Here is a 13,731-nt window from a genome sequence, read left to right as displayed (position 1 = left end):
AGAAATTTAGGACTATCAGATTAAGATTTACCTAAAATAGGAAAAACATAAAAGAGAGGAGGTGCTTAAAAGAGCTTATAAAGTGGACCTGCACTCGTTTTTTCGTTTGGTGTAAAGAAAGGTAAGTTTTAATGGTGTACCTTGACTAACTAATAGAACCGAGGTGAAAGACTTTCCTTTCACAATACACTGTGCCATAGCAGTGTGGGAATTCTTATAAAGGAGCTCCTTGTGCAGATGGAGGGGGCTTCACTGACCAGGTATTAAGTAATGAGTTGGTTAATTTCCTGGAAATTGGAGCTGCTGATGGTTTTATAAGTAAAAATTACATATTAAGGAAGGGTACTCTAGGGGGCAATATTTTCTTGACTTTCGCTGACGTCTAAGCACGTTTGTCTGCCTTCCTGTGACTTTTGTATTGCTCTGTAGTTCTTGACCTGCCCAGTATAAAAGACGCTCACCTGTCTCCGTTTAGCCAGCACGAGCTTTTATTAACCAAGCTATGATGCATGTGTTGGTGGAATTCTAAGTGTTCAAGTAAGTTACTTTTACATCATGCCAGGAGGTGGAAAGTAATTTTATATTGGAAGTAGTTTCGTGAGTCAAAGTCGGGTGTGGTTGGGGTGAAAAGTGAGAAAAAAAATCATAAAAATTGCACACCCAATGGAGCCAAATGGACAAAATGAGTTGTCTTATGTTGGGGAGAGAGAGGAGAGTGGATCACTGGGCCAGAGTCTCCTGTTTTTATTGGTAACAAATGCTCCCTTCAAAGACCTCTTTTTCTTGTTCCAGAAAAGTATAACTCCCATTAACATTGTCACTGCTTATGAATGGAAGGGTGGATTGAGTCCTTAGGATGTCATCTGGGCAAGCTAGCAGCTTGAGAGCCCATTGCTGGTTGTTTCCAATGCAGCCTAAAAGGAACTTTTTTTTTCCTGTTTCATATTACTATGTCACTATGGCTAAAACTGACATTAAAAGCTGCTTCTTTAATGAATGTGTAAAATCAAGTCACTCATTTTCAAAGTCGACTTTTTTTTTTTTGGGAAAACAGTCATGCAAGTCCTGGATTGGCACCCCGGATCCATATAATTTGCTATGTGGTCTTGGGCAAGTTACTTGCCAAGTCTGTTGCTTTAGCTATACAATGAGGAGCAGGCCTAGATGATTTCTAATTTTTCTTCTGGATTAAAAATAAAAAAATTAAAAAACCCATGATACTATCTATTCTATTTCAGTGCCTCTGAATTTATGTGCTTTCTACTTGACAACATAGAAGAGATTTATTAATCCTTGAATCTTTTTTGTATATTATAAATTATTTATATACATTTTAAGACCCAGCTATAGGAGCTAATGAATTAATGCTGCTTCTGAGCAAATAATATAATCTATATTATACTCTATAAAGCGAAGCGATCTGAAGTATGTATACTACAAAATGTTTGCTTTTTGCATTATTTATTTACATCATCAATTATTTTTAGGACTTTATGGTATCACCTAAAATAGTTTATTAGTGAAAATGCTATTTATATGAAGCTGAGTCTTGGGATACAATGCCATTTAAGTTTGAGTTTTAGGATTTTGGTATGCTGGCGCACTTTTTATTTTTTAATTTTTCTATTGACGTAGCTTGTCTGGTATTGGGCCCCAGTGGTTGATGTCTCCTGAATAAAACCAGACATGTACTTTGGAAACTGGGTAACAGCTTCGTGCAGAGAGTTGAAGCATTTTCATCTTATCAAATGTAACATGTGCCTAGAACGGGCCTTTCTCAAATAACACATATGGTTGGTTATTCTGTCAGCAAAGACTTCACATCAGAAAACCCTGGGCAAACTGTTCTATATGTATTAGAACAAGATACTAGGAAGAAGGGCAGCCATGCCTCTATGCGACACTTTTATGTTCGAAAAAATCCTGGGAAGCTCAGTGCTTTTAGGTTTTCACCAAATAGAGGGAACACAAATGGCGTTAACATAGGGCCAGCATCAGACTGACCAGAGCAAGATCTCCCTTTTAAACACATGCACTTTCTTGTGGAATAAACGTCGTTTCTCAGAGTTCTCAACAAGTGCTGAGAACATTCTACACACATGTAGCCTCTCACTGCTGCACTATGGACTGGGGTGTTAGTTTCAAGGCTGTGGCAGTGCAAACAAATGGTTATAATTAATTAACTGTCACACTTGTTAGCTGGATTTATTGTCAGGACCGCGTGATCTACTGGAAGTAATGGAGGCATAAGATTTCTTCTAGCAGATCATAAACGACCTATAGATTTATTAGAAGATATCAGATGAGCAGAGCTAATTATACTTCCGTTGGGTAAATACAATGGGCAATCGGGTAAATGAGATGGCTCACAGAAATTTTCAAAGAAAATGTAAATAATAAGTGCACTCTAGTTGCACAGCTTTGTCCCACACGTCCAATGTAGCTAGCTCAATTCACCTTTCAGATTGCAAGAGAATTGACGTGAACACAGGTGTGTGTGCGTTCATGTATGTGCATATGTGTGTGCTTGTGGTGTTACAGTGGAGTCTATTCTACTGAAGTTTGTGATGGATACTCTTTCAGTCTCCATGTGAAAATGGGGTGTCCTCGGAAATAATAAGCAACCTAAGACTTTAAAGACAAAGGTGGATGTGTGAGCTCACGAATATCTGGCTAAGAGACTTGAGAGAGCTCAGTTTAATTCATCATCATATTTGGTGGCTTGAAAGTTTAAAAGTATGTGATTGTGAATGAAATTCATGGATAAATGTGAAATGACAAGTATCTCTAACAGCTTCATGCACAGAGCTTTTCTTTGTGAATCGTAGAGACATCAGACTATAATAATAGGAAGGTTCACTTTCATTTGATAACTTTAGGAATCTCATTTTACATTGAGGTGGAAAAGCGATTTAAATGATGGGAGAGTAGCATGTAGGAAACTGCAAGGCTGGCAGATAGAGCAGTCCTTGCTGTGTAAGGAAAGCTGTCTCTTGAGGAATATCATGTCATGGGATGTTATGTTAAATTGAATGTAGAAATCAACAGGGAGGGTTAAGTCAATGTCAGTAGATTGAAAGGATCCGAATTCGAATCGAAGGAGGGCACAGATTTTTCAGTCCTTTGTTAAAAGGGTAGTGGTTTTTCATTTATCTTCAAACTATACAGAATCCTCTATCTTGTTTGCATACACAGAAATCTCAGTCTTCAATAGACTCAACATAGATTCTGGAATCAACAAAATAAAATCACCAAATCTTCCAAAATCATGTCTTAAAAAGAACATCTAAAACAATTCAGAGCCTTGGTACAAGATTTGAAAACTCCGTTGTTAATGAAATCAGTTTTTGTAGTTATATTCAGATGACCTAAAATTTTAGCCAGGCCTTTTACTAGCTCAAACTAAACCTAGAAACCTGATTTTCCCACCAGAAAAATGGGGGTGATGTTGCCTTTCTATCTGAAAAAGGTTTTTATTAAACAAAATGCCATATTCATGCTGATGAGAATGTAAAATGTCAAGTATATGATAATAAGTTTAATTTATCTTCAATTATGTTTTGAAAGCCAGTGTTTAAATTTTTACCTTATCGCGTTGTCAATCCCTGCGATTTAAAACGACAATGTTTCATTGTTTTGCAGCAGACTAGCAAATCATTCAGATTTGCACTACTGATTACCGTCATAAATGCTCTTTGAGTGGTTTAGAAGTTGAATTACAGTTTTCAATTTTTAAAATTGAAGTTCATGGGGATCGGTTTTGTGGTAGTTTATGAGGTCTTTCTGCATGAGGATGTTGCATTCATAAACACATTGAAGTACAAGTGTTTGAAAACTTCCCAGGTGGACTATTTATTTAAGAACAAAATTATCAATGAAAACTGGCCCAGCAGCTGTGACGAGGAGAGAACAGTGATGCTGGTTGTAATGAGTATTTATAGAAAGTGATATATTTAGGAAGTGGAGATACTGACATGCAAGTCTGTGTGTGAGTTCTGCTTACTGAGGTATGAGCCCAAAAGTATCAAGAAAAAATGGCAACTTCAATGCAAAACGTAGGACTAGGAATATGATCCACAAGAGGTTTAAGGCAGTATTAAATTCTAGAGTGTGGAGTAGACATCTGGAATGTCACCCACGTTATCAGCCTCCTTTCCGTGCAGTTTACCCTTCAGACACAGGGGAATGGACTCAGTTCTGTTTCAATGCTCTTGAAAAGGAGGCGGTAAATGGGTCTGTAACCCATTTCCAAGCTTTATTCTCACTTTCAGGTAACACTGGAGCTGAGAACCACAGAGAATGGGAGGAAGAGATAGGCTCCCATATCTCAAACTCTGACCTCAGGGCCAGACGTAACTTAGAAGAAAGACTCTTGCAGCTTCAGTGAGGCTGAGCTAACTGTTTTCAAACTGAAATACTGCCTCCCTCATTGGCTGTCATTCAAATCTGAAATTTTCCGTTTTGCAGAGGGATTTGGAGGGAAATATGATTGGGAGTCCAGGATGAAGTAATGTTTAGGTCACAACTCTTGTCATGAATTAGGTTCTTTCCAATAGTCTAATTAAAATATCAACAGTTTTTCCCCCTATATAAATGGCACCAGAAGTCTACAGTACTACCTCTGTATATATATATCGTAAGATGGAATGTTTTAGAAATAAGGTCTTAATTAAATACAAATAATTTCACTTGTTTCTATCAGAATTATGAATTTGAAGGAAAGAAATCAGGTTTACATTGGTGTTTCTTTAAATCGTGAAATCATGCTTCTGTGAAAATAAGGAATGCATAGCACTCTTTTAATGCATATCATATATGTACGTATGTAAGTCTTAAAATTTGAAGTCCCTGTTTTAGAAAAACATGTGTCAGTATAGACCTGTAACCTTTATATTTCAAGACTCTGGAACTGACTTGTATCTTTGAAGTAAAATAATGTCATGTAAATATGTAATTAAAAAGGCAGTAGTAAAATTGCAATCTCATGAAAGTATTGGCAAGGGCCTTGTACAAAATTCCAAACCTCTGTTATCACACATTTCTGACTTGATCCTTTTAAGGTTTTAATTTTTATTGTTGTTGTTTTGATTTGTTTTTTGTTTGTGTTTTACTTCCTTGTTAGTATTGAGCTTTTATGGAAGCCTCAGTACTGATCTGAGGTGAAAATTATGGGGTACCACAAGTTCACTGATCCTTCAGTTTTCATCACACCTTTCAATAAATTATAGAGCCAGAGTGCTCACGTCAATATTCTCTGGATTTAGGTCAGATAAAAAAAGGTTTTACGATTTCAGAATTCAAACTTGTAAGTCAGAGAATCCTTCAGGTATAATAAAAAGGGAAGTCCTAAAATCTGCCCTTCGCCTGATATGGGAAGAAGGGCATGAGACCTGGGCATGGAATGAAAAAGCCACAGCATGCAATATGAATTACAGAACTATAAAAAGAGTAGGGGCTGGAGCTTGTTATCAAAGATGGCGGGATTGGAACAGGCTCTAGAAAGGCAAAGTGAATATTGTTCTACTCTATCATTTTATTTTGTTTAGAAAGGTGCAGCAGTTCAAATTCTTGGGATGATTGGATTCAAGTTAGTACATGGCTCCATTCATCTTCACACTTCTCTTCCTACCATTGTCAGCAGAGTCCAGGTCAGCCAAGAATAAATTTTGGCATGTGTGTCCCCAATCCACACAGGCACAGGAATTTACTCTTATTTGAAAGCCACTGGTAACCTAATTGTGAGTGCAATACTTTTTATGAGATAATAGCTTTGCATTATGAGTATAGGGGCAACTCTTTCTTAACAAAGCTGTCTTCAGTTTAAGGATTGGCAAGGAGTATTATAACTGACAAGAGCCAGCTATTGCGTGAGCTTCAGTTATTTTCAAAAACAGAGTGAGGGACCCACTTAGAGAGTAAATAAGAAAAGAGTGAAAATCTCATTAATAGAGTGGATGAAGAAAGGTAAAAACTGGCCAAAAACTCATACCTATTTTGAAAGTCCAGAAAGAGATAGTGAAGAGATTATGATGAAGGAAAAGCAAAGAGCGTGAGTGAAGGGAAATTTCAAATGAACAACATAAAGAAGAGGACACAGGACAAGTAAACAACCGCAAACAATGGATTGTGAGATCTCATTGTCTCAGTTATAAGCATAGCTAAGCATACTGACGTATGCAGCTTATGAGAATGAATGCTACAAAGAATTTATGAGATGGCTGTTGGAATGATTCTGTCTAAATAATACCCTTAAAAAGGAATAATTATAAGCATTTACCGTATCTTTGTTTCTACTATAGGACTTTCTCTAGTTCTCCTTTTTTCATTTCTCAATCCCTCCTACCCCCACAGTTTCTTAGGGTCCAGCGTGCACTGTTGATAGGTAGGCCAAAGTCAATAGAAACATGAGGTTTATGAACCAGAGGTAATACCCTGCGTTGGACACCTGACACTATTTCCTAAACTGAACTGCTGTGGTTTGTATGTATTTCAACATCCCAGAATCAGCCATGCAAAAGCGTTTCACATCTCATGGTCTAGTGAATCTGTTTGCTTTAGTTGAACTGATCTGATGCCATAAAGACTACAATTAGGTGATTCTGACTTCAAAGAGGCCCAAGGAGTAAGGGATGAACAGGATGTTCAGATATACGGGTTCGGTGAACCTAGAAATGTCGTTTAGCATCTGTTCTTCCCCGCTTTTGTGTTTTTCTGATTTTAAAAGTGATGCATACTGATTGTAAAAAAAAGTAAAAAATTCATAAACATGTAAATACGGAAAAAAAAATACAAATAGCATGTCATAAATAACATTTGTTAGATTATTTGCACATAATACATATTATATAATATGTATTTTATACACATATATACACATGTATATATACATATATGTATATGTGTGAGAGAGAAGTAAATAAACAAAAAGACATTTGTAAAATGTCTTAAAAATTTCAAACTACGGAAAAGTAAAAAGTCTCTTTGCCTCTCTTTCTTAGTCATTCTTCCCCAAATGTAATTCCTGTAAAGCGTTTCTTACAGGAAAAAGAAAAGGTTATTCACACCTGCATTTTTAAGAAGTTATGCACAACTACACTTTTTCTCAAAGCCTCTGCCCCCACCTTCTCTTTCTCATCTCTAGCTCTGTTTTTATTTTTATCTTTATTGCTCTTTTTATCTCGGTTACAGAGACAATCTAATATTATAAAAGTGTTCTGTACTTTGATCTTTAAAAAACTTGTTTGTATATTTTATAGATCATTCCATATTAGCCTATACAGAACTGCTCATTCTTTTTTTAAGGGCTGGGCAATATGGATATAGTGATTCTTTCTTATACATATATTTTGGCAAATTTTTGCAAACATATGAGAGATAAATTCCTAGTAATGGAATTTCTGGGTGAAAGATTTATAGGCATTTTAAAAAGTTGATATTTCCAAATTGTGTTCTATTTTACAAGTATTTGTATTTTTAGCAACAGGCATGGCTCTGCTTGTACTTTCCGTTCATCAGAAATTAATTATTTGGTAAGCTAGGATAAGGAGCCAGTTTATTTATTTTTTTTTCTAGTCAGCCAGGTCTAACCCTACTTATTGGCTGATCCTTCTTTCACTTATGGATTAAGTTTTCCTTCTTCTGATTTAAATCTTACTTTCATTATAAAATAAGTTCTCATATATTTGGCTCTATTTCTTATCCTCACCTCCCAACACTGATCTACTTATTTTCTAGTAACAAACTTTTTCTTTTAAGTGGGAATCTCTTTTTTAAATTATTATTAGTTTCAGGTGTACAAAACAATGTAATAGTTAGACATTTACACCCCTCACTAAGTGATAATCCCCCTCCCCCAATCTCCTACCCCTCTGACATCGTGTATAGCTGTTACAATTCCATTGACTCTATTTGCTAGGCTGTACTCCACATCCTGAGACTATATATACAGAGGGTGCCAAAAAAAGTATGCACATTTTAAGAAAGGAAAAAACTGTATTAAAATTGTAATACTCAATATATACTGATTACAAAAAATGAATACAAGTCATGTGTATACAATTTTTTGGCACCCCCAGTATGTGTATACAGTTTTTTGGCACCAGTATATACATATTTGATTATAGTTGACGTTCAGTATTATTCAGCTTCAGGTGTACAGTGCAGTGGTCAGGCAAATTGTTTTAATGATTTAACTTCAGACTACATTTTACTATCTAGTCATCACCAAATTACTCCTCCTTTTCCTTTTTTTTCTATTTTCACATATCTATTTTTGGACAAACTTTTAATATTCTCTCAAGTTTCAGGAAACCCTCTTCATATTTTTATTGTGATTGTATTGAATCTTTAGGTTTATTTAGGAAGAACTGATATTTTTTATAATATTGATATTTTTACCTCCAGGATAGTATGTCTTTCCATTTAATTAAAACCTTTAGAATATTTTTGTGTAGTGTTTTAATGTGTTTTTCATGTAGGTTCTATATGTCCTGTTAAATTTATACCTAGATATTTTCTCTTTTAATACTGCAATGAATGGAACTTCCATTTAATTTTTGAATTTATATTGCCTGTATGTTACAAATTTGTGGAATTATCTCACTTAATTCTTTTTTTCTTTTCACATTTTCATTTGATTCTTGAGATTTCTAGATTACGATCATATCATATGGAAATAATGAAACACGATTTATTTTTCACAAGCTGAGATTGTGGCATTTGTGTTTGTGTAACTCTAGTTACAGGTGTCGATTTTATGGCTGGAAGAGATTTTGAAAGCCTCTATTCCAATCCCATATGTTCAGACTCTGCTTAGAACATTTAGGCTCAATTTTCCTTACAAAAAAACCAAGAAACTATAGATTTTAAAATAGGGAAATGAGCTATTGTTACTAAGCGTATAGAGCAAATTTCTGTTCTGTCTTGGCAACTTTAGTATCCACAGAGACACTAACCCTCCGAGATCAGTAATCATAATAATTGTAAAAAGTAATAAGACCGATAGTCAAAACTTGTTACACTTTCTATATGTCTGGCCACCTGCTAAGTGTTGTGCATGGATGTTTACATTTAATGCTCATTATAACCTCCAATTACTTTTGTTCATCTGGGCAGTTTACAGATGAGAAAACTGCCACGAGGAAGTTCAACAACCTGCTGAGGGACCGTAGCTAGCAGCAGGTGATGGAGCCAGGTTGCACAGCCGGAGGCTGACTGCATCACCATGCTGTATTACTTCCCAAGTGCCACCCCTCCAAGGTGATATGACCCCCTCACCAGCCTCACTGCCTTTGTTCCTTATATCTTGCAGTGTTATCGGACTCCCCCTGGACAAACACCTCCGGATCTTGTAAAGGCAGATGCTTTGAGCTTCAAGAGGTTGGACCCCCAGAATGTCGATGTGACAACCTGTGTAAAAGCTACACCAGTTGCTGTCATGACTTTGATGAGCTTTGTTTGAAGACAGGTATGCAACTTTTGAGTCCTTTAGCCTTGAAGAGGTGGCTTAAACACCCCCTGCCGTGGTACACGCTGGCATTACCACCCTGCTTGTGCCAAACCAAACTGTGCATTGTAGTTTTATTTCTTGAATGATTGCAGTTGTATGACAGACACACCCAGTGTGATTGTTGTTTACACACAAGGCCTACCGAAAGAAGGTTGTTTGTACCTGCAGTTGTTGTTTGCTGGTTTTGGAAATATTTGTGGTCAGGCATTTTTTTTTTTTTTATCTTCATTATTTCTGTCTCTTGCTGTCAATTCCTGCATTCAATTCTAGAGCACATGGGCTGAAATTGTGCACATTCTTAAAGTGTTGGGGTTTTTTTCTTTTATCTATCTATCTATCTATCTATGTATCTATCTATCTATAACTATCTATCTACCATCTATCTATTTATCTATCTATGTATCTATGTATCTATCTAGCTAATCTATCAGTACTTGTCTGCACAGTTTCTAGGATTTGTTTTATTTCATCTGATCTTATAGTGACTATTGGTTTACTCTGATGTTATTCCCTGTTCTTTGTGCAAGTAGAAAATTGTTATGGATTTCTTCTCAGGATTGTAAGCTCCGGGTAGCCCTAAAATCATCCTGACTTTCTTTATATTTCTTCTCTACTGGAACCGTCAATAGAATACATAGGCTTCTGAATGAATGCACACGAGTTGAGCAAAAGCCCCTTGGGAGACTTTTGCCATTCCACCTCTTCTGTTTCCAAAGCCCAACACTGCAGATGAGACTTTGAAGGTCCCACCATGTCACTGGGCAACATCATACTCAGATCTGAGAAACATGGGAATCAACCTGGTGCTTCAACCCCTAGATGGGTGATGCCACTGCTCCCTTGACAAATTGCTCCTCATTCTTGGACTTTTATGGTTAGAGGATTCATTCAAAAATCTAACTCATTATTACTGAGTTATTAGTCTGCTCTTTCTCATGATATTAGAACAGAGACATTGTTCACCTTTACTGAGGAAATAACCCTTTATTTATATGAAAACTGACATCAGATCCCTTACTTGTTCTGATTTGTTTGCCAACCCCGCGCTCCAAATAAGAAAAGTGTTAGTAGGTTGTTTTTTTGCATAATACACTTTTCCAAACATTTGGCCATGTGAGTGTATGGGGTGGTTACTTTCCTTTGGAACTCCTCCCAGTTTCCTTAGTGTGAGTCTGAAAAGTTAAATGAACCTTGTAAACTGGATGTATGGAAGGAACAGATGTCCCAACAGAGTCCTTTGGCTCTAAAACATGATTTCAAACCAGCAGTCTGTGTTTGGTTGGCCCTGAGGAACTAACTACCATTTGATGTTTCCTCTCTTTCTTGAGTATCGTGTCCCTGACATGTCATCCCAGCCCTTTGGATTCCTGATCTCAGAGCTCCTTGCCAAGTGTCGTGGGTCTCCTGACTGTAGCTTAACTCTCTCTGAAAGTAGCTCATGCCTTTCTTCCCATGTTTAATAAATATGGACTACAGCAACAGGTTTAAAGTAGTTTATTTCCCTATGTATAAAGATAACCTATGCCCTGTGTGGAAGAATCAAATATAATAAAAAAGGTTGAAGGAGAAAATCAAAGCCTTTGAGCGTCTCCTATGCTGACACAAGCACTGTCTACAGATAAGTACAATCAGTGTTTCAGCATAAACCCCGACGACTCTGAGTGTGTTTAGAATGTACGTGTGTATGTATAGTTATACAAGTGTGTATTTATGTGCATTTGAGGCTGTATCTGTATTTATATATCTTTACACACATCATCCTTTTGAATGCCTACATAGTATTCCATGGAACAAACCCAACCTACTTCATTGAGTAATTGATGGGCATTTATATTTTCCCCCACTTACACTATTGTTAACAATGTATCAATGAACATTAGTCAAGCATATTCATATTTTTGTCCATTTTCCTTAAGATAAATTCCTAGGAGTGGGATTTGGGGATCGAAGTATATATGCGTTTTCAAAATTTAAATAGATATTACAAAATGACACTTCTCAAAGTTTATATTTCTCTCAGAGGGCACAAGAGACTTTCACCACTTCCTTTTCAGCAATTCTCATTTTTAAAATTGATATGCTCATATTTTAAAGTTTTTTTTCCTGATCTTATATGTAACTCTCTTATTATACAATAAAGTTAAATATGTTTTGTTTATTCTCATGTTTGCCTTGAAAATTATCCACCTGACTGATTCATACCTTGCTTGTAGTTCACTCTGAACCCTGAATTTTAAAAATTTCATTCTTATATGAAGTCAATAGTTCTTCACTAAATCTAGCTTGTGACTAGTGATACTCTTTTGTAAGCAAAGGGATTTTCTTATGGAATTAGGGGAGGAAAAAAAAAGTATGTTGGCAGATAGACTTATCCTTGAATCGAGAAAAACAAAAAACAAACCATGATCTCTATTAGCCAAAGCAGCCTTGGAAAATTGCTAACCGTTGGGTCCTGGATAAAGGAATTCCAAGTATTTAATCTGCTTGGGAAGTGAGGCAGTGGAAATCAGGGATATAAAAAAATCAGAGAATGGAACGAGGATGCAAAGGTAATTCTAAAAGATTGGACATTAAACAGTAGTTGCATGATTTTCTAGCATGGCGACTAATACCTCCTTTATCTGTTTACTCAATGACAATATTTTCTCTTCGTACGCCATTGCTAAGGAGCAGCATTGCTTTCTAAAATAATCGGCTTCCACTTAGGACATATTTGAAGAGAGGAAGACTTGAAGTGTCCTCTTGCCCAGAGAAGTCTTTCCTGATCATTCTACCTCAAGGAGCAGCTCCTACGGCCCCACCCCACCCCACGCTGTCACTTTCTATCAATGCCATCCTGTTATTTCCTTCACAGTACTTAGCACAAGCTGAAATGGTCTTGCTTGCTTGCTTGTGATCTGTCTGTCCTAATTGCAATTGAAGCTCCATGAAGACAGAACCATGTCTTTCTCGTTCTTCACGACTTCCGCAGCACCTAGAACATGGAAAATATAATAGAAATATTTGTTGAATGCATGAATGAACTATGAAGTTTCTCAATACAGCAATCCTGAATTTAAAAAGAGTCATATTTTATTTTCCTGGTAATTTTTAATTAGACTTACTAAGTGTTCATGGCATACCTACTTTGTGCCAGGCGCATTCTTGGGCACCGGAGATATAATAGTGGAAGGGGAGATGTGTGTTTTCCTGCCTTGGAGCTTAGTGAATGAAAACATCAAACCAAAAAATACAGCACTCTCTTTCAAATGAAAATATTACTTTTCTGAATGTATCCTCTTGGTAGGGTTGAGTCATGGACTCTCCATCAAGCATCAGACAGAAATCTGTAACCCATCTACTGGCCTCCTTGAAAGTGGGGACTCTGACCTGTCATTGTTGACAGGGCCCGTTTTGGTCAATGATTGGAACTGTGAGTGTTATTAATATCCCCATATACTCTTCATATCTGTTTAGGACTTCAACCTCCAGGTGCATCCTATTGCAGGGAGAGGCCATGTAGGGGCATTATCATTTGTTTTTACATCGAGCTGATTAAAGTTAGGTAAAGCTACTTCAGAAAAATAAAAGAGCTGAGCAACAGTGAGTATGCCTACACTGGTATATACCCCCTATTACAAACCATACATTTTATTGGGTCTGTTCGACCCGTTCGCAGACAGTAAGGGTTCCCTTTTCTTTCCAGAGAAGCCCGATTGCATTTGGCTTTGCACTCCGATTTGAAAAATTAGGCATTCGTTCTGTGCATAAGTCCTCCAAATATCACCTGGGCCTCAAGCCAACTCTAATTTCACAAGCAGATTAAATGATGTGGGATTCTAGCTCTTTTTGTTGGCAACCCTTGTAAGCGATTGTGGCCTCTTTCATCTGGTTTGCGAGAAGCAGTGAAAGTGTTTTCTTGTGCCGATTTCAGCTGGCGGCTGGGAATGTACGAAGGACAGATGCGGAGAAGTAAGAAATGAAGACAATGCTTGTCACTGCTCCGAGGATTGCTTGGCCAGGGGAGACTGTTGCACTAATTACCAAGTGGTTTGCAAAGGTACATGTTTCCTTGGATTGGCTTGAGCTTCAAAAGCAGACACACTGGAGGTGCTCCAGGCGGTCCCGGATGTTGGGGTATAACACCATGGGTATGGGCTTGGAAGGAGGGAATGTGGTGTGCTTTTTAATATCTCCTACTTCTTCCTTCGCTTTGCTTCACGCATTTGAATGATGTGAAATAA

General features: G+C 37.0%; 1 protein-coding gene across 8 annotated transcripts in view; it reads left to right on the top strand.

Annotated features, from left to right (window-relative positions):
• Positions 1–13,731, top strand: part of ENPP2 (ectonucleotide pyrophosphatase/phosphodiesterase 2) — a 98,336-nt gene that overhangs the window by 25,432 nt on the left and 59,173 nt on the right. For all 8 annotated transcript variants that reach the window (XM_033126070.1, XM_033126076.1, XM_033126077.1 and 5 more), the window contains exons 3-4: positions 9,311–9,466; positions 13,422–13,547. In XM_033126070.1, coding sequence (XP_032981961.1) covers positions 9,311–9,466; positions 13,422–13,547 — 282 coding nt within the window. The remainder of the gene's footprint in view (positions 1–9,310; positions 9,467–13,421; positions 13,548–13,731) is intronic.

The sequence above is a fragment of the Rhinolophus ferrumequinum genome, chromosome 14 (assembly GCF_004115265.2).
Source record: "Rhinolophus ferrumequinum isolate MPI-CBG mRhiFer1 chromosome 14, mRhiFer1_v1.p, whole genome shotgun sequence".
Classification (NCBI taxonomy): domain Eukaryota; kingdom Metazoa; phylum Chordata; class Mammalia; order Chiroptera; family Rhinolophidae; genus Rhinolophus; species Rhinolophus ferrumequinum.
This window is presented reverse-complemented; position numbering and strand designations above follow the sequence as displayed.